General features: G+C 39.6%; 1 protein-coding gene across 1 annotated transcript in view; it reads left to right on the top strand.

Annotated features, from left to right (window-relative positions):
- The window catches only part of LOC143963684 (dual oxidase 1-like), a 246,905-nt gene that overhangs the window by 141,629 nt on the left and 83,484 nt on the right, over positions 1 to 21,792 (top strand). The window contains exons 17-22 of the mRNA XM_077473400.1: positions 3,888 to 3,998; positions 4,373 to 4,575; positions 8,984 to 9,157; positions 12,344 to 12,569; positions 16,381 to 16,474; positions 18,642 to 18,817. Of these exons, the coding sequence (XP_077329526.1) occupies positions 3,888 to 3,998; positions 4,373 to 4,575; positions 8,984 to 9,157; positions 12,344 to 12,569; positions 16,381 to 16,474; positions 18,642 to 18,817 (984 nt within the window). The remainder of the gene's footprint in view (positions 1 to 3,887; positions 3,999 to 4,372; positions 4,576 to 8,983; positions 9,158 to 12,343; positions 12,570 to 16,380; positions 16,475 to 18,641; positions 18,818 to 21,792) is intronic.

Raw genomic sequence — 21,792 nt, 5'->3', positions numbered from 1 at the left:
AGCCTTACCTACTATGTAACTACTGTATGTAACTATGTTGCATTGAGTAAATGGATACCAAACATGGTAAGATTTTAAAATTTGCATGCCCATGAAATGGCGATAGACTACAATACCTAGAAATCTCCATAGGCAACACTTTAAAAGGCTTTTCTGGTTACCACTTTAGAGTTAACCACCTCAATACACTTACACCCCCTTCCTGCCCAGGCCATTTTTCAGGTTTCAGCGCTGTCACACTTTGAATGACAATTGCGCGGTCATTTATCATTTTATTCACACAATTAGAGCTTTCTTTTGGTGGTATTTAATCACTCCTGAGTTTTTTATTTTTCATAAAAAAAAGACCAAAAATGTAGCTGGAAAAAAAAAACAATATATATATTGCAGTCTAGTGGGGGTTAACCACTTCCATACTGGGCAAATTCCGGCATTCCTCTCCTACATGTAAAAATCATCAGAAATTTTTTGCTAGAAAATTACTCGGAACACCCAAACATTATAAATATATTTTTTTTTAGTAGAGAACCTAGACAATAAGACGGTGGGCTTTGCAATTTTTTCATATCACATGGTATTTGCGCAGCAATTTTCTAAACGCAATTTTTTGTAAAAAAATTAGTATGACTTAAAAAAATAAATAGTAAAGTTAATCCAAATTTTTTGCATAATGTGAAAGATGATGTTAAACCAAGTAAATAGAAACCTAACAAGTCCCGATTTAAAATTCCACTCACTGGTGGATTGGCGCCAAACTTTGGTACTTAAAAATTTCCATAGGCTACCAATTTAGACTAAGCCCTTGTACACACAGTCAGACATTCCCGACGGAAAATGTCCGATCGGACCATGTTGTCGGATAATCTGACCATGTGTGGGCTTTCCCGTCAGAATGTCCGACCAACAAAGTTTGAGAGCTGGATATAAAAATTTTCCGACAACATGATCCGATCGGACTTTGTCCGATTGTTTGTAGAGAATTCTGATCAGACAATGTGCCATGCATGCTCAGATCAAATTCCTAGACCAAAGCTATTGGCTATCAGCCTGAATGTAGTCCCGTCATAGCTAAATAACGTCATCACGTTACGAACAATCGGATTTTCCGACAACTTTGTCCGACCGTGTGTATGCAACACCAGTTTCGGACAAAATCCGTCAGAAAAAATCCGACGGATTTTGTTGTCGGAATGTCCGACCGTGTGTACAAGGGCTTACAGAGGAGGTCTTGTGCTAGAATTATTGCTTTCGCTCTACCGTTCGTGGATACCTCACATGTGTGGTTTGAACATTTACATATGCGGACAAAACCTATGTATGCATTTTCTTTTGCATGCCCGAACGAGGGGACAGGGGCACTAATTAATTTTTTTCTTATAGTTTATTTTATTTACATTTGTTTATGTTTACACATTCCCTTTTAATTTTTTTCTTTGTGATCACTTTTATTCCTATTATAATTATATTTTTAAACAAGACCTTACAATTACTTTACTATAGAGGCAGGGGATATATAGTTTACATAAATAGTTTAGAACAATGTTACTAAAAATGCAAAATGCAGCACAGGCAGAGAGTAGGGATGAGCTGAACACCTCCCAGGTTCAGTTTGCATCCAGAACATGCGAACAGGCAAAAAATGTGTTCGAACACGTGAATACCGTTAAAGTCTAAGGGACACGAACATGAATAATCAAAAGTGCTAATTTTAAAGGCTTATATGCAAGTTATTGTCATAAAAAGTGTTTGGGGACCCGGGTCCTGCCCCAGGGGACATGTATCAATGCAAAAAAAAGTTTTTAAAATCGCAGTTTTTTCGGGAGCAGCGATTTTAATAATGCTTAAAGTGAAACAATAAAAGTGTAATAGTCCTTTAAATTTCATACCTGGGGGTTGTCTATAGTATGCCTGTAAAGGGGCGCATGTTTCCCGTGTCTGACAGCAAAATTACATTTCTAAAGGAAAAAAAGTCATTTAAAATGGTGGCTATAATGAATTGTCGGTCCGACAATACACATAAAAGTTAATTGATAAAAATAGCATGGGGTTTCCCCAAAGGGGAACCCCGGACCAAAATTTTAAAAAAATGCGTGGGGGTCCCCCTAAATTCCATACCAGGCCCTTCAGGTCTGGTATGGATATTAAGGGGAACCCCGTGCCAAAATTTTAAAAAAATGGCGTGAGGGCCCCCCTAAATTCCATACCAGGCCCTTCAGGTCTGGTATGGATTTTAAGGGGATGCCCTCGGCAATTTAAAAAAAAAATTCAGGTCTGGTATGGATATTAAGGGGAACCCTGCATCACCCCCACAACCACCAGGCAAGGGTTGTGGGGATGAGGCCCTTCTCCCCATCAACATGGGGACAAGGTGCTTTGGGAGGCTACCCCAAAGCACCCTCCCAATGTTGAGGGTATGTGGCCTGGTATGTTTCAGGAGGGGGGGGTGCTCTCTCGTCGCCCCCTATTTTCCTGTGGCCTGCCAGATTGCGTGCTCAGATTTAAGGTCTGATATGAATTTTTTGGGGGACCCCATGCCATTTTTTTTAAATTTTGGCACAGGGTTCCCCTTAATATCCATAACAGACCTGGAGGGCCTGGTATGGAATTTAGGGGGACCCCATGCATTTTTTATTTTGGTTCGGGGGTTCCCCTGTGGGGAAATTCCATTCCATTTTTATCAATGAACTTTTATGTGTATTTCCGGGACCAACAATTCATTATAGCCGCAAATCATTTTAAATTACTTTTTTTCCTTTAGAAATGTAATTTTGCTGTCAGACTGTTAAACATGGGAAACATGCGCCACATTACAGGCATACTATAGACACCCCCCAGGTACGAAATTTAAAGGAATATTATACTTTTATTGTTTCACTTTAAGCATTATTAAAATCATGGCTCCCGAAAAAACGTCAGTTTTTAAAACTTTTTTTGCATTGATACATGTCCCCTGGGGAAGGACCCGGTTCCCCAAACACTTTTTATAACGATACCATGCATATAAGCCTTTAAAATTCGCACTTTTGATTTCTCCCATAGACTTTTAAAGGGTGTTCCGCTGCTTTCAAATTTTTTGCTGAAGGGATATGTCAAAATTAACTCGTATTTGTTATTTATTTGCATTCATTGAACAGATATAACAAAATACTTTTAATAGTATATTTAAAGTGATTGTATAGCTTAGTTTTTTTTTTAAATAACAAACATGCCATACTTACCTCCACTGTGCAGTTCGTTTTGCAGAGAGTGGCCCCGATCCTCAACTTCTGGGGTTCCCCCTGCAGTACTTGTAGCTACTCCCTGCATCGTATAAGCCCCTGGGAGAAGCGCTCTCCCAGGGGATTACCTTGCGTGCATGCTCCTGAGTCCAGCATTTGCATCCATAGACGCAGAATGCCGGACTCGTCCCTGGCAACCGTGTCATTGGATTTGATTGACAGCAGCAGGAGCCAATGGCTGTGCTGCTATCAATCTATCCAATCAAGAGCTGAGACAATGGGCAGAGGGGAAGAGCACGTCTACAGCGTGGGAATTACGGGGATCAAGTGAGTAAAACAGGGGGCCAGTCAGTGACAGAAGTTTTTTCACCTTAACGCATTAAACACCCCCTTTAACAGATCAATACTGACCAAATAAAAGACATTATTAGAATTTACATAACTTTTAAGGGTATTGTGCTTTAAAATTATTCAATGCACTTTGCCTAGCTATTTAAGGGATGCCCATAGTTTTGAAACATTTACAACAGTTGTAGGGAAAAACAATAGAAAAGTTTTGCAAGGACGAATAAAGGCAATATTTACTGGTTATATTTAGTGATTTCAACATTTCTTAAGGAAACATATTCTGTTTCTTAGTTTCACACTGCTTTCTTTTTTCTACCTCAGTAAGTTTCTTTATTGCCTGGATAGTTGCTCACTCTCGTAAGAAGAACTTTAAAAAAATCAAAAGGCAACAAGCAAGTATAAAAAATGTCCTATCAGCTGAAGGGATCACAGGTAATTGTAATTTATACATAAACTTATTTGTGCAATTTACAGTAGATATACTATTAGGGTGTCTACTTTTTTTTTTTTTCATTTAATAGAACTAATCATGCATTGCTATCTACAGTACTAATAGAGAACGTTTACAATGTTCTACTAAACTATACATTGTATATGGAGATGTAGCATGAACTATTTAGGGATCACTTGAATTGTGTTGCTTTTTTTCTACTGTTGGCAATAATCTTGATCTACAGTATAGTAATTTTTCATCACATAAAAGCCAAATAAACTTGCATATTAATAACAGCATGCCTGTTTTATTCATATGCTATTTCTGACGATGTATGGTATATTGCATTATTAATGGACATATCCTTTTTAAGCTCAAGAGTGGCAAGGACCAAAAGAACCTTTGTGCATTGTTCTCTTACAAATTCATCCACATCAAGTGATAAAAATTTTGGACAGTCGGAGCACAGTGATTCGTACCATTGCCTTACCAAGCCATAAATGCTTTAATGTCATTCAGTCTAATAATCATGGATGCAGAACTTTGCTGGTCAAGGTGCCCAATGAGTATGATACAGTAAGTATGTTGTCATATAACATGTTAATAATTAATATATTTTTACTAATTAATAAATTATGCTTATTATATACTTTGAGAAAGCTTAAAAATGTATATTGATTTTAGAGACGCTGAGAGTCTCAATTTCTTCATAAAATAAAATACATACAATATCTTACAGAAGTGAGTACACCCCTCACATTTGCCAATCTGCCAGCGGTACACCAACATCGGATTTTAGCAGGCAAATTTCCCTACCCCAGTTGCTAAACCGTCAAAAGAAATTTGGTCCCAGCCATCCACATGCTCGCTGTCTGAATGCTAGCTTGGCCAAATTTCTAGCTCTGCAACTGCTGCCATTTCAGCTGGTAGACCCTGCCCCCTTTCGTGAATTTGTGAAATGTGCGCTACCTCAGTGGCAGGTTCCCAAATACCATTTCTTTTCACAGAAGGCCATTCCGGCTCTCCACCAGCATGTGGAAGGCAAAGTCTTGGCCTCGTTGGACAGGGCGGTCAGCAGTAAGGTGCATATTACTGCCGACTCATGGTCCAGCAGGCATGGACATGGACATTACCTTTCTTTCACAGCACACTGGGTAACTCTTCTGGCATCTGGGAAGGATGCAGGACAGGGTTCGGTATTGTTGGAGCTTGTTCCACCACCACGCCTACAAAATACTAGTAGTGGTGATTCTGCCACAGCTCTCTCCTCCACCCCTTCCTCTTCTTCTTCATCTATGGTCTCTTCCTCTGCAGATTTCTCCTCTGAACCAGCGGTGCTCTGTAGGCATTCAAGGGGCTACGCAAGCACTCAGACAAAAAGATGCCATATGGTGCTTGAGTTGGTCTGCTTAGGGGGCAGGAGTCACACTGGGGCAGAGATTCTGTCAGCTCTGCATGGGCAGGCTCAGAGGTAGTTGACACCATGCCAGCTCCAGCCAGCAGCCAGGAATAGTTATATGCGACAATGGCACCAACCTCCTCTCTGCCCTCTGACAGGGACACTTGACTCATGCTACCTGTTTGGCTCACGTCCTGAATTTGGGGGTGTAGTGGTTCTTAAGCAGGTAACCGGGCTTACAAGATCTCCTAAGGCAGGCCGGGAAAGTCTGTGGTAACTTCCGCCAGTCATATAATGCCAGTACTCGGCTGGCTGACATTCAAAGAGAATGCAACCTGCCCAAGAATTGCTTAATTTGTGACATGCCCACCAGGTGGAGCTCAATTTTGGCAATGCTGCAGTGGCTGCACATGCAGCAGAGAGCCATCAATGAGTACCTGTGTGAGTATGGCACCAGGACATGGTCGGGGGAGCTTGGTTTTTTCGCCACACCAGTGGCTACTGATCAAGGATGCATGCACTGTCCTGTCACCATTTGAGGATTCCACGAGGATGGTGAGTAGTGACAGTGCATGCATCAGTGATACTGCCCCTCTTGTCTTCCTGTTGGAGCACACACTTTGTGGAATAATGGGCAGGGCACTTGAGGCAGAACAGCAGGAGGAAGAGGAGGACTTCCTTACCTAACTATCCAGCCTTTGCAGAGGGAGCAGAGAATGAAACATCTTCGGGGGGGCTTGCAGAAAGGTTGGTGCAATGCGTTTCCAGAGCCTGGGAGGTTACAATTTCCTGGTGCTGGACAACGTGTTTCTGAGGCTTCGTAGTCACGGGAGGAGTGTTGGATAAGGTGGCTGGCTGACCGATGCCTTCAGACAATTCTTAAGTCCTCAGCGCCTAGGTCTGATCGGTTCCAGCAACCATTGCCAGTGCCTGAATTACATAGTGCAGGAATATATAGGGGCAACATCAGACTTGGAACCCTTTCCAACAGAGCATCCACTGGGTTACTGGGTCTTGAGGATGGACCACTGGCCAGAGCTTGCTCAATATGCAATTGAGCTACTGGCCTGTCCTGCATCCAGCGTTCTTTCTGAATGCACATTCAGTTCTGCTGGAGGCTTTGTAACCTGTCACAGAGTGCACCTGTTCACAGACTCTGTTAATCGTCTCACATTCATAAAAAATTGAATCAGTCTTGGATCACCAGCTACCAAGCACCTGATGCTGATGTAACTGATTGATTTTTCTATGGATGTGGGATCTCTTGAAGACTGTATATGCTGAGTGTCTATCCTATTATGCTGAGTGACTATACTATTCCTCCTCATTCTTAATGATGATAGCTTCTAGGAATATTTTTGGTTCAGGGCACCACCACCACTGCCTAAAGCCCAATTTTTCTGCCCCTGTTTAACAGGGGCATGTAATTACAATTTTTGATCAAATATTTAACAGCAAGGCCTGTTTCTGAGCTTACCGAGAGTATCTGTGAGAGGTTGCAGTGTTGTGGCACCACCACTGCCTAATGCCCAATTTTTCTGCCCCTGTTTAACAGGGGTGCATAACTACACTTTTTGATCAAATATTTAACAGCAGGGCTCATTCCTGCGCTCAACAAGAGTATCTGTGTGGGGTTGCAGTGTTGTGGCACCACCACCAGTGCCTAAGGCCCAATTTTTCTGCCTCTGTTTAACAGGGGCTTGTAATTACAATTTTTGATCTAATATTTCCCAGCAGGACCTGTTCCTGTTTCTGTGTGGGGTTGCAGTGTTGTGGCACCACCACCAGTGCCTAAGGCCCAATTTTTCTGCCCCTGTTTAACAGGGGCTTGTAATTACAATTTTTGATCTAATATTTCCCAGCAGGACCTGTTCCTGCCCTCAACAAAAGTATCTGTGAGGCTTTACAGTGTTGTACCACCACCACCACCACCGAAGGCCCAATTTTTATGCCCCTGTTTAACAGGGGCACATAATTACAATTTTTGATCTAATATTTCACAGCAGGACCTGTTCCTCTAGTCAACAAAAGTATCTGTGAGCCTTTACAGTGTTGTGCCACCACCACCGCCTAAGGCCCAATTTGTATGCCCCTGCTTAACAGGGGCACATAATTACTGTTCTTGATATAATATTTCACAGCAGGGCACATTCCAGCACCCACCAAGAGTAACTGGGCAGTATATACAGGTGGTCCCCTATTTTCAAACGACTCCTACTTACAAATGGAGGAAGATAACAGGCAGTGAGAGGAAATCTACCCCTAGGAAGGGACATTCTCTCCTGTAAGAGTTAATATGGGAAAAAATGTGTCTCCACTGATGCTTTATCACCAATCCTTGTTTCAAAATTTTCAAAATCCAATTGTCATTGGGCCAAAAAGTGAGGTGAAATCTTCTGAACAGGGGCGCCGGCAGCAAAACAAATGTTATAGGGGTGATGATAACCCATCCCTATGTTATCCGAAAAGCTTAAAAATTTATTTTTTGGCTAGATTTACACTTACAAAATGTACCTGTTACAAATTACAAACAGATTCAACTTAAGAACAAACTTACTGTCCCTATCTTGTTTGTAACCCGGGGACCGCCTGTATACTGCTACTGTTCACAGTATATAGGGCCTGGGGGCCCCACACCTTTTATTTTATTTGGGTGTGGGGTTCACCTTAATATCCATACCAGACCCAAAGGGCCTGGTAATGGGCTGGGAGGGGGGGGGGCAACATTACATTACAGCCACAAGCAGTTTTAAATGACTTTTATTCCTTTAGAAATGTCATTTTGTGCAGGGACAGTTCTAAACACGGGGAAAAAATCACTGCTCCTGAAAAACTGCCATTTTTAAAACTTTTTTTTGCATTGATTCATGTCCCCTGGGGCAGGACCCAGGTACCCAAACATTTTTTATGACAATAGCTTGCATATTAGCCTTTAAAATGAGCACTTTTGATTTTTCACATTCGAGTCCCATAGACTTTAACGGGGGTTTGTGTGTTCGCACAAATTTTTGGTCTGTTCGCATTTGTTCTGCCACTAACCGAACTGGGGGGTGTTCAGCTCATCCCTTGCACACATGAATGAAGGATAACATTTACCTGTTTGGAAAATTGTATACCAAACCCCTCGGGTCGCATAAATGAGGTGAGCGTGCATTGCATGTGGTGGTGGGATCACTCAGGATAAAGTTTTGTTAGAAGAATCATCACTGTGGAGGATTTTCCATTAACAATTATTGGACTTTTATTATCATATATTGCATCAATTTAATTTTAAATGTTGTATTATCACTTTCATTTTTAAATATTGCATTATCACTTTACAAATTTAACATGCTCTATTCCTTTATTAATTCCTTCTATTAGCTTCTGTTTTCTCACATATATGATATTAAATTAGTAATAAGCTATGTTGTTTAAACTCTAATCAATAGTAAAATAACAGTATATGAACATTTAAAGCATGGCAGAAATGTGATAAAAAGAACAAGTCTTGTGGCTGTAGTGACAAATCAGATTCTTGCTTTCATTCTCCCATGCTTCATTAGAAATAGGAAAAAAATAATCTGGTTGCTTATTTTGGTATAGGTCCTGCATTTCTATGGTGAGGAAGAATGCATAGGTTTTATCAATCAACTGCAAGAAAATGGATTTACACTTATTGAACAAAAAATGGATGAGGACAGTCTGCTAAAGGAAGCTGTTACTAAAAAACAAAGAAGTCAGATCCTGGAAACCTTCTTCAGACACTCCTTTTCTCAAGTAATGTATACATTAGCCAAGCTCATGGCCTACGTCTAATAGACATGCACGTATATGATATTCAATTGTATGTGATTAGCAACATTTTGAAAAAAAAAATAGATCTATATTGATATGAAAATGCTTTTATTGTCATAGAGATAGGTGGAAATTGAAATGGAAATATGCTAAGCAAGCAAACATCACTAAACAATTTATGGTGTCTTATCTCAGTGGTATAAATCAGTTTTGGGTACATTCATCAAAAAGTGGCAGATGCTGTGTCCGTTTATATGCCACTGTTTCCTATTCTGTGATCAAAATGTATCAGATTTATACTAGAAATAAGATATGTCTCTGCTCAAATTCAAAAAGCTTATGTTTATATCATGTATATGTGTCATCAGGTGCTAAGTGGGTGAACCCTCTTCAGACTGCTATGTAGACATGTGCATTCATTTTCCTCCGAATGCATTTTCTTCCGAATTTTGGGTATTTTCTTTACCAATTTAACAAACGATAATGAACGTGCAGAATCTGAAAACCAAAAGATCCGACATAAACAAATGCTTTATTTTCATTGCAACAGTTCGATATAGATAGGAGATTCGACATGACACTGACAATAGCAATCTGTGTCCATTGAACCTGTGGTCGAATGTGCCTAACCTTAGCTTTATTAGTTCAACATTATTCTACATAGAGATAAAAAGATTCGATATAGAGAGAAAAGATTCAACATTATAGAGACAATAGCAAAAAAGATTGAATGTGCCTAACCTAACTCTATTAGTCCAAGATTATTCAACACAGAGAGAAAAGATTTGACATGAAGATTCGACGAAGCAGTCCCCGCGAGCGGACATTTGTGGTCAAATGCTCCGCCCATAGGCTATAGAAGAATTCTAATGTTGGTTGACTAGTAATAATAATGACTACATATAATTATTACTAGTGTCATACAACATTAGAATTCTACAATAGCTTGTAGGTGGAACATTCGACCAGAAATGTACAATTGCGGCGTCATACAGTTTAGCTGCTCCGTCGAATCTTCTTAGAACATTCAACAGATGCCATAAGCCTTCGATGACAGATTCGACCTTAATTATGTCAGATTTTCAGACTAATGCATTTTTTAACAAAACAAAATAAATAAAAACACATTTCGGGAGTAACTAAATAAATTAATTTTTCAGACAAAAACTAAATTCGGAAACAAAATATTTCAATATGCACATGTCTATGCACCCTTAAACATTTCTTAGCAAACTGGGCATAAAAACTGAATTTATTTTAGTCCACATATTGCAGAAGAAATAACAGATTTCTGTGCTCAAATCCAAATAGCTTATACCTATACTGTATATTGCATTGGTAACTCTCTTTAGCTGTGTCTATCTGCCCCTTATTGACACTATGGGGCTTATTTACGAAAGGAAAAATCCACTTTGCACAAAGAGGGGTAGATCTGAAATGAGTGTAAGCTCTGCTGATTTTATCATCCAGTCATGTGCAAGCTAAAATGCTGTTTTTTTATTTTCCTTGCATGTCCCCCTCGGATCTACAGAGACTTTACTTCCAAGTGCACTTGCAGTGCAAAGTGGATTTTCCGTTAGTAAATAACCCCCTATATCCACTGAAGTATGCTATAAGCAAGTACGTATTTTACATTTTGCAGAGTAGTGTAGGGATTGGCCAAACAAGGATTATTTTGATGAAGTTGGACAGCCTAAACGTGTAATGTAATGTATTGCATTGTGAACCAAAAAACCCTGTTTTTTATGCAAAGTTTGCTAAGAAATGTTTAAGGGTGTATAGCAGTGTGCAGAGGTTTGTTTCAGAATTTCAGACCAATCATAATGTCACGCATGTAATAAATGTATCTTGTCATTTTGTGCTCGTTGTTCTACTGGATTATGCAAAAGTGTGGCAGTTTTGCCAACTTGTCACAAATTGCCTAACCTAGATCTCAGAAAAGTATTGAAGTAGTCATTTTCTGGCTACTGTGTCTGTTTAAAAAGTGGTTCACACCGCTTCTTAACTATGCAACAGACCAACGTGTTAATTTTAGTGCAATTCTTCATAATATTTGTGACAAATGTGCAAAATGAAAACATTCACTAAATGGTTGCAGACATTCTCAAAAAAGGAAGTGGCATGTCACTAATAGACATTCATCCACAACTCCAATAGAGATTAAACACGTCTGGATAAATTCAATTTCTACACAGAAGACCTGCTAGTGAGTATTCCATACACTGGTAGCTAGAACATTACCTTTGGTGAGACCCAGTTGGACAAAATGGCACTGGAAGAAGTTCTAATTCAGGATATGTTTTGCAGTGTTTCAAACACCTAGAGGGTGGTCATTCATTTACTCACTTGCCATGTGATAATTACATTGACTCTTATGTCCTTTGGATTTGCATTTGCATTGCAATACTTATTTAAATTTGTTTGCCAAGTGGAATTCTTCTCTGTTGTACTTAGTAATCCAGTGAAGTACACTAAGCCCTTGTACACGCGGTCGGAGAGTCCGTCGGAATGTTTCCTATCGGAGCGTTTTGTCGGATATTCCGACTGTGTGTGGTCTGCATTGGACTGTTTCCATCGGAATATCCGTCGGACCAACTTTTCCAACTTGCCGGAAATATTTTCCGACAAAATGCTTAGATCGGACATACTCCGATCATGTGTAGCCTACTCCGACGGACAAAGTGCCACGCATGCTCAGATCAAATTCCTAGACCAAAGCTATTGGCTACTAGCCTGAACGTAGTCCCGTCGTAATGAAATAACGTCATCACGTTATGTACAATCGGATTTTCCGACAACTTAGTCCGACCGTGTGTATGCAACATCACTTCCGGACCTCGTCCGGAATTCATCCGTCGGAATAACTCCAACGGATTTGGTCGTCGGAATCTCCAACTGTGTGTACAAGGGCTAAGAGAGAAAGAGAGGGAAATTATGTATGATGCAATCATTTATAGGACTCCGTTTTTTTTATATGTTATGCATTCTCTGGATGACAGTGTTAGCATGAGATTAAAAAACTGAAAAGACGGGAACTGAGAGTACCTTAGAGTTGTCTACAAGTGAAGTGAGCTATGCTAAATCAAGGTTGATTCTCTTTAAAATTGCATATACAGATCTTGTGTTTTTTTTCCCCTTGTGTCATGATACATTCTGTTTATTCTGCAGGTTCTTGACATTGATCAGTCAGGCATTGAAAATCTCATAGCTGAAAGCTCCCTAAAAGTGAGAGAGGCTCTCAAATGTGAACTAAGCAGGACGGAGTTTGCAGAATCTTTGGGACTCAAGCCTCACTCTACATTTGTGGATTCCATGTTCTCTCTTGCGGATGAAGATGGAAATGGATATCTATCATTCAGGGAGTTCTTAAACATACTCGTTATTTTAATGAAAGGTACATTTCTGTCACTGATTTTAACAATTAGCATACAGGAAGTAAGGTATAGCAGTTCTTGTGTAATGTGGAAATACAATTATACAATATATTATATATAATTATATATTTGGTGTTTTGAACACGTTTTTCATTGCATTTGGTTTTTAATTAGGAACAATTATGAGTGAAAAAAAAAAACAACTACAGTTCAGATAAATTTTAGATTTTATTTATTCCATACTTATAGATAGTAGCACACAGCATGACATTGTTATTGGCGTCACTTGGCATGGAGTCCAGTGAACAGCCATCTCTAACTTGGGAGTTAGGATGTTACAGGGAGATTTATTAGCTCCAGTCTAAGTGAGCTGATGTTAGATGCACAAGAGGAGTTTTCAAGATCATTACTGGTGAAAGAGCTCTTTTGCTTTCTCACATGCAGCAAGCAGCATCGTCCTTCTGCCCATTTGGAAGTTGATTTATTACCCTCAGTGTCTCTGCAGTTAATTCAGTCAGCACTTTGAAACCCTATATGGCTAAGGTAGGCCATACACAGTGCAAAATTTCTTTCCTGCTACCATGGGTTGCAGGAAAGAAATGTTGCATGATTCCCCCATCAACACAGACAGTGCTGACAGGGGAATCCCTCCTGCCGAGCAATTGTCTGCTCCCGGCATGAGTGGGTGGTGGAAGCCTTCCCCGCCAGGAGAAGACAGTGATTACCACTAGCAGCTATAGCAGCTGCTAGTGATAATTGTAAGAGAATCCAGCAGGCTGGTTGTAACCAAGTTCATAGATTGATCAGCCTGGTAAATTCAGTCTGCCCATTAATGGTTCGAATTAAGAACTGGCTGAAATTCAAACTGTGTATGGCCGGCCTAACACTGTCTTCATGAGACTGTAAAAATCCCAGTGTATCTTTTCAGCTAAAAACTGATTACTAGTCCTGCAAAAAAGCCAATAAGCCAATATTTAAAAAGGTATAAGGGTTTAGAATGTATATCCAGTCCCTGAGATCTTAGCCCTTGTACACACGGTCGGACATTCCGACAACCAAATCCATCGGATTTTGTCCGACGGATTTTGTCCGACGGATTTTGTCCGAAACTGTTGCATACACACAGTCGGATGGACGGGACTATGTTCAGGCTAGTAGCCAATAGCTTTGGTCTAGGAATTTGATCTGAGCATGCGTGGCACTTTGTCCGATCGGAATTCTCTACACATGATCGGACAAAGTCCGATCGGATCATGGCGTCGGAAAATTTTATAGCCCAGCTGGAAAACTTGGTCCGTCGGATATTCCGATGGAAACAGTCCAATGGAGCCCACACACTGTCAAATTATCCGACAACACGGTCCTATCGGACATTGTCCATCGGAATTTCCCACCGTGTGTACAAGGGCTTTGACTCCTAAAAAAGTAAATGGATACTAGAAAATGAACAGGTAGCTACTGAAGATAGGTCGGTTATTTGTAAAATTAAAAATATAACTAAAGGTACCCTTGCCATTTGTCCTGTTTACCATTATCAATAAGAGTGAAAGTGAAAGAGAATACCAAATTTTGGCTTGTCACCAGAACTAGATTAGAGAGGGAAGTTTCCAATAGCGACGCTAGTTCTGGTGACCCTGGGAATAACCAGGGATTTCCTTGCTTTTATGGGATTTCCTCTCCCTTCCTGTTTGGCCTATGTGACAGGAAGGGAAGGGACATCTCCTCAATGAGACAGCTGTAAAAATAAAAAAAAATAAAAAAATAACTGGGTTATAACCCTCACTTACTCTATCCAAAATGAAAAAATAAAATTCAGTACTACTTTAAAGATGAAAGTTATATCCCAGCAGATGTTTCCCCTCTTTCTTGGCTATCTTCTATTCACAACACTGGTCCCTGTTAGTGTATTGTCAGATCTCTGACTATCTGTCATTGATGTAGTTATCCACATTTTGATAAGCGGTCCCATGACCTGTGGTTATGCCCCTAAATCAGTCCCCAGTGCACAAGACCCAGAGCAGGTTTGTACCTTTGTTTTTGTCCATTGCTCCTTAATTGGAGTTACATAAACAAATGTTGTTTTGTTTCTTATATACTACATAGTGGCACCGATGGTTTATTCTACATATGGCAATTTTTTATTTTTCTGTGTTTAATTCTTACATTGCTTTATTTGCTTATGATAAGACACAGATAGATATATTACATAGGCTTGTGTATTGCTTAGTTTAGGATACACTACTATGTTTTTGGTCTGTTCCTCCTTGAGCAGGTATCCCTGTTTTGTTGATTTATATGCTCAATACACAAATGTTTATGCAGATTTTTTTTTCTTGTTGAAAAATTCAATAAAACTATTTGAAACCAAATACTACATAGTGAAAGCCATTGGTTGACTAGAGAACACTCTGAATAAATTATATCCAAAAACCAAATGTGATTTTAGGTATAGTAAATGACAAGACACCATTTATTTAAGCTACAGTATAAAAGCATATTAACTTGCAAGGTTTACTCCCTTTGAATAATAAACTAATGTTAACATGTGCTTTCAAGATACCAACAATTAAACTTGCTAAACATGTTTTCCAACTTTGTTGCATTTGAACTAGGAAAATGTAATTGTGTGCAAGCAACGATATAATAAAAATAGTTGAGGCCAATCATGATGTCTGTTAACATTTGTTTATTATTCAAAGGGAGTAAACCTTGCAGGGCTGTGAAAATTAAAGATTAATTGCTCGATTAATCGTATTTTTTTTTGATCGATTAAAATTCTTTTGACTGTTACTCACCTCTCCGCCGACTTCCCGGGTCTTCAGGGAGTTCCGCCGGAGATCCAGTGACGTCACCGGACTCCTCCCCCTTCCCCAAGTGCCTATGTTAACGAAGGGAAGGGGGAGGAGTCCAGGGACGCTGAAGTTTCCAATTGAACGTAATGTGTACGGGGGTGGAGCTACGCATGACGCCACCCACTGCTGCCCTACGGAACTAACACGATTGTCGGCTTTACATGCTGTGTTTTTATCATCTTTATGTGAGTAGTTTGTGTTTGAACACAAAAATGTAATCTTATACTTAAGCGGTGATCACTTTGATCTATCCATGACCTGATTTTGTGAAAGAAGTTTATGGTCCATGTTAACCCTTTTGATACCCGCATGCATGACCACCTGTTTGCACAGGGGTCCATGCCATAAGGTGAGAGTGATTAGTTAGACCGGAGGTGGAGGGATTGTCACGCTACTGTGGGAAAAAAAATTACTTACGTCAGTGCTACAGTTTAAATTTAAAACGTTTGTGTGAACTGTGAAGTTAAGTCATGGATTGTGGAAACTAACTAGTGTCAGGTGATTGTATGTAGTGTATACCACATTTACCACTGACTTATGCAGAGTTGCAATGCAAGGAGATCAGCTAAAAGTAGTTGGATCTGTATGTGCGTTATAATTAATCGAAAGTAGTCGATTAATCGATTTAAAAAAAAAATCAATTAATCAAATACAAAATTTTTAATCAGTAACAGCCCTAATATATATATATATATATATATATATATATATATATATATTTGTTTTTTTTTAATATATATAATCTATTTTTAATGGAAAACTGTGCTGAAAGATTAGGTTTACAATTGCCAAATACTTTCTTAAATGCTAATCCAGTGACTACAATACTATTTGAGCAGATTAGGAGTTTGGACGTCTAACTTTCTAATCTGCATTAAAAAAAAATTCTCACTTTTTTCATCTGAGAAAAAAACTTTTTATCTTCAGTTTTTTTTGATATTGATATTAACTTTTTCTGTATTTCATTTATTTATTCCAGGATCACCTGAACAGAAATCCAAACTGATGTTCACTATGTATGACATTGATGGAAATGGCTTTCTTTCAAAGGATGAGTTTTCCACAATGCTAAAGTAATTATATATGTGTCATTGTCTGTGTGTGTTTTTGTGTCTGTAAAATAATTTGACTAGAGAAAAGCAAAGTAATTTCAGCTAAACTAATTTCACTGTCAGCAAAATTTTGCAAAAACAGAAACTTATTTGCGCCCATGGAACTATTTAGGCTACATTTTCCAGAAAGACATATTTAACCACTTGCTTTCTGGAAGATTTTACCCCCTTTGTGACCAGTCCATTTTTTGCTATGTGGCATTGCATTACAATTGCACGGTCATGCAATGCTTTATCCATACAAAATGTATATCATTTTTTTCACACAAATAGAGCTTTCTTTTGGTGGCATTTGATCATCACTGTTTTTTTTTATTATTCTATTATTATTATATAAATGAAAAAAAAATAGACAATTTAAAAAAATAAACAATATTTTTTACTTTTTGCTATAAAACATATCCCATAAAAAAATTGAATATCTTAAAAAAATGTTGGCCAAAATGTATACTGCTACATGTCTTTGGTAAAATGAAAATCTCAATAAGTGTATATTGATTGGTTTGTCTGAAATTTAAAGCGTCTACAAACTATGGGATATATACCGACATTTTTATTTATTTATTTTATATACTAGTAATGGCGGCGATCAGGGACTTATAATGGGGCAATCTGACACTAAAAACACTAACTGATGCTGAGGGGAACTAACTGCTACTGACATCACCAGTGACATTATCACAGTGATCAGTGATAATAATATGCACTGACACTGTACTAATGACACTGGGAAGGAAGTTGTTAACATCTAGGGCAATCAAAGGGTTAAATGTGTGCCCAACCAAGTGTTTATGTGTGTACTGTGTGCTGCTTTTACTGAGGATCTAATTGTAGGGAATGAACAAACAGCGAGATCCCCTGTCACTGAAAATAGCTGGACACAGCTCTGTGTTGTTCACATTCATAGAACTGTGTTCGGTGAAGCTCAGAGCCGTTTACCGGGTGCTGACGGTCAGTCATTGGCTGGGACCCAGTGATTGGCATGTGCTGCGATAAATCATTAGGTACGTGATTCAGCACAGGGAGGCCACTCTGCCATCGTATATTTAAGTTATTCGGTCGGCAAGCGGTTAAACGTTTTTTTCTGTTGAGAGATATATTTAGAGAAGTTTTGTCTATATACAGTATTTTAATGTGTAATTTTTTTTAGTTTTTTTTATGTAGGCTTCATTAACACCTGAGCATTTTGTAGCTCAAAGCTCTAAAATGCTCAACATCCAAAATCCCATAGTTTTCAGCTGTACCTCTTCACACTTGAATTTAGTGCCACTTGAAGCTTGTAGCTCAATAATGTACATGAGCGTCTTTTGAGCTACAAGCTGCATGCTTGAAGTATTTTTAGACTAAAATGGGAGAGCCTGAAAAATGCCCCCCCCCCCCCCCCCCCCGAAATATATAAATAATTCAGAGAAGTGCACATGCCATCCTCTTTCCCTTTAGTAAAAAATGCCCAAGCCTCAGAATTTTTTGCAAAAATGCCCATACAAATGCCCTAAAATAGCCTGCAAGCCGACCAAAGATGCTCAGCTCAAGTGTGAATGCAGTCTTAAGCCCCATACACACTTTTTCAGATTTTCTGCTGATTTTTTCCTTCAGATTTACCAAAACCATGCAGTGCAAGGGCCTGCCTGATTGCATACAAATTGAAATGCCTAATGACCTCATATTATATGTTTTTGGTAAATCTGAAGGAAAAATTCAGCAGACTGAGAGGCTGAGCTGGGTGCCGGTGCAGGCATGTGGGAGGATCCCGATTCCATTGTCGCAATCTTGCCCTAACCTGGACTGGCTCTGTGACGTCAGCCAACAGCTTCGGCCTGCTGAAAACAGGTCACAGGAGTGCAAAACGAACTGCATTTCTGTAATCCATAGGAGAAGTACAGCTAAACAAGTTTTGCCATCTTTGGGGTGGCTTTTTTAATTTCTTTTAGCTACAATTTTTTTTTAGCATTTCTCTAGCAGGCACCAAAACAGCTGTTAATGCTATATAACATCCGGCACTCGAGTACTAATATGCACATGACAATAATTCTGTGGGACACAAAGCTTGGGGAGCTAAGCAGAGAAGCAGAACCATGTGAAACAAATTAATGAATTCTGTGCTCTTTAATTATACTCATTATTTCAGGTCTTTCATTGAAATCTCTAATGAATGCATTTCTAAAGATCAAGCTGATCAAGTCATAGAAGTTATGTTCAGAGAAGCAGGGTTTGAAAACAAAACAGAACTGACATGGGAAGATTTTCATTATTTGCTCAGAGATCACGACAAGGAATTGCGTTTTTCAAGATTGCATTTTAAAGGTGTGATATATTTCTACAATCATGTTTTACAAAACTAGAACATCCATGCAATGTATTACTGTTCTCATAAATGTGCTCATTGACATCACCCCACCTTCTAATTTATACATTAAACATTGATAGATGTTTCTAACTACAAGTTAACCGCTTTATGGCATTTTTACTATTATTATTTTTTTTTTCTACTAGTAATGGCAGTGATCTGAGATTTTTATCAGGACTGTGACATTATGCCGGACATGTCGGACAATTTTTTGACAAATTTTTGAGGCCATTGGCATTAATACAGCGACCAATGCTATAAAAATGCATTAACTACTGTAAAAATTTCACTAGCAATGAAGGGGTTAACACTAGGGGGAAATCGAGGGGTTAATGTGTTCCCTAGTGTGTTTTCTAACTGAAGGAGGGAGGGGACTGTGCAGGGAAGATGACAGATCGCTGTTCATACTCTGTATGAACAGACGATCTGTCTGTTCTCCCCTCAGAGAACTGGAAACTGTGTGTTTACAAACACAGATCCCAGCTCTCCGCATGTCAGCGGCGATCGTGGGAGCCCAGCTGTGATCACGATCGCTGGGTGCGCGTGCCCCCTAGTGGCCACAGGGCGAAGCGACGTTATATAACATTGTTTCACCCAGCGTGCCATTCTGCTGCAGTACAACTGTGGTGGGTGGTCAGCAAGTGGTTAAAGTGTATGCCCAACCAGAAGTAAAAAGGAGAAATGACCAGGCTAATTATACTATACAGAATCCACTGCAGAGAGTTTTACTACACATGGAGTTTGCACAGAAATGTTCCAATTCAGATACTTCCTCAACTTTTTTTTAACATTGCTGTTGTTTCAGATTTAAATTAAACACGTCAAAAACATTTAAAGAAAGAAGATTGGATGGCTGCACATACATATAATGCAGATAAAAGATAATTTATTCCCAAAAAATAATTAATAAAAACACTCACAAGGCATATTGGCAGGAGAAAAAAAGGTTGACGCATTTCACGCGGTTTAATACGTGTTTTGTCAAAACCGTCATCAAACTCATTCCACTCAAAAACACCCAATTTATCCATCACTATGTTTCATTTGAAGCATAACATAGGAATTACCATGGTAGTAATGTGGAGCTTCTGGCTGCATATTTTTAGTTTGTAGTTTGAAATCCTAAAATAAATAAAAGACTAATGTGTTAATTAAGACACTGAATTTCACAAACTTATTTTTTCATAATTTTTGGATATAAATAAACATTAAATATATATTTACTTGTATGCTACAGTAGAAATATTTTTGAAAGATGATAAAGATGATTTTGAAATGAAAAGGAAGCTATTGAAGGATCAGTCCACCAAAAACTTATATTCCCTTTTTTTTATTGTAGGTTTGAGAGTTGGGGTGATTTCACAAGGGCAATTCGCCCAGCGGACTCTGCTTTTTACTCCGCTGAGCCATGCTGAGCAGGCAGATGACAGGTCCGTCTACACTTACTGTGCAGAGATGGACCTGTCATAGTCCCGCTCTCCTCCATGGGGAGATCGGATGAGAATAGACCACCTATCTAATCCCATCCGATCTGATTCTCCAGACGGATGAAAAATAGGGTCACCATCCATCTGGATTTCACGGACAGGATCGCATCGGATGGCAGTGGATGTCAACTGACAGGTCACTATTGAAATCCACTGCCGCATAGGAGTGAATGGAGCTTCCAATCAGGTCCGTCTGAAAAACTGACAGGTGGACCTGATCCGAAAGCCTGTGTGAAAGGGGCCTTAGGCTACATTTACGCAATTAATTTGTGGATTCTTCATGGTGAGTCTGAATACTGCATGCATAAAATCAATGGCCAGCTTCACTACTGTTTACATGTAACTGATTATCTGAGTGATTAAATGTGAACAGAATCCCCGGAGCCAACATTCTGCTTTCAGGGACAATGTTTCTGACCACACACAAATTGGCCACAGCTAATCAACCGGTTAGTATGTGGCCATAGCATAGGGTGCAGCTACATTCAGAGGCAATGTTTAGCCACATCTTAAAGCAGCTATCCACCCATGTGAATGTAACACTTTGAAGAATCCACTTGGCAGTGTGCTATATCCCTTGTCAAATCTTTTGGTTAGATCTCCAACTTGAGTTCCTATTGAATTATTTTTTTTTATAGTGAAACATATAACAGTAGGGGCTGAAACACAAGACTAAATGGGAATACTCAAAACTTACAATTGAATCAGCAACTGTGGCAGGGAGATCTCACTGTTAGAATATCCAAGACCTATTCAGGGCTGGACAGGAGGGGTGGCTGTCCTGGGTGCAATGGTAAGATGCGTGCGTGAAGAGCTCCTACATACAAGCTGACAGGTGTAGTAACAGCAAATTCACTACTCCTGTTATCTTGGCTCTGAAGTAGACAAACCAGATCTGGGGAAGAGGAGATAGCCAGGAGGAGGTGCTTGTTGTGGTCTCACTCCCCTTCTGCTCCTCCCTCCTGCCACCACAGCTCTCCTGGATCCAGACTGCTGGATTACCACTGTGAAGCATTTGCTTACCTGGCCCCATCTTCTCTCAGCAAAGAATGTGGGTAGAGGACGGGTAACACTGCCCTATGCCAATCCCATGGCCCTGCTGCAGCTGACATCTGTCACTATTTGGCTGTCAAAACTGTTAAGTCAGCTTCCCCTAGGCTACTCTGGAACACTGACATCAATATCAGGTGGAGCCTGGGAGGAACGGCATCTCACAGGTATTTGCCGAGTTGCATCTAAGTAAGTTTGAGGGAGGAGAGCATTGCATTGGGGACATAAAGGGGGGAGGGGGGAAGGACACTTGTGACATTTGATTTTAGCAATGCACTAAAAGGGGTGATTTGTGTTAGGAACAAAGATTTCGGGGGAGAATTTGTGCTAGTAGGGATGATTGAGGGGATTTGTGCTAGGACGGGGGAATTTGGGAATGGGAGGATTTGAGCTGG

Source organism: Lithobates pipiens, unplaced genomic scaffold, assembly GCF_037356315.1.
Source record: "Lithobates pipiens isolate NorthernLeopardFrog02 unplaced genomic scaffold, aLitPip1_a1.2 Scaffold_8, whole genome shotgun sequence".
Taxonomy (NCBI): domain Eukaryota; kingdom Metazoa; phylum Chordata; class Amphibia; order Anura; family Ranidae; genus Lithobates; species Lithobates pipiens.
Note: the sequence above shows the minus strand (reverse complement) of the source record. Positions and strands in the feature narration are given on the sequence as shown.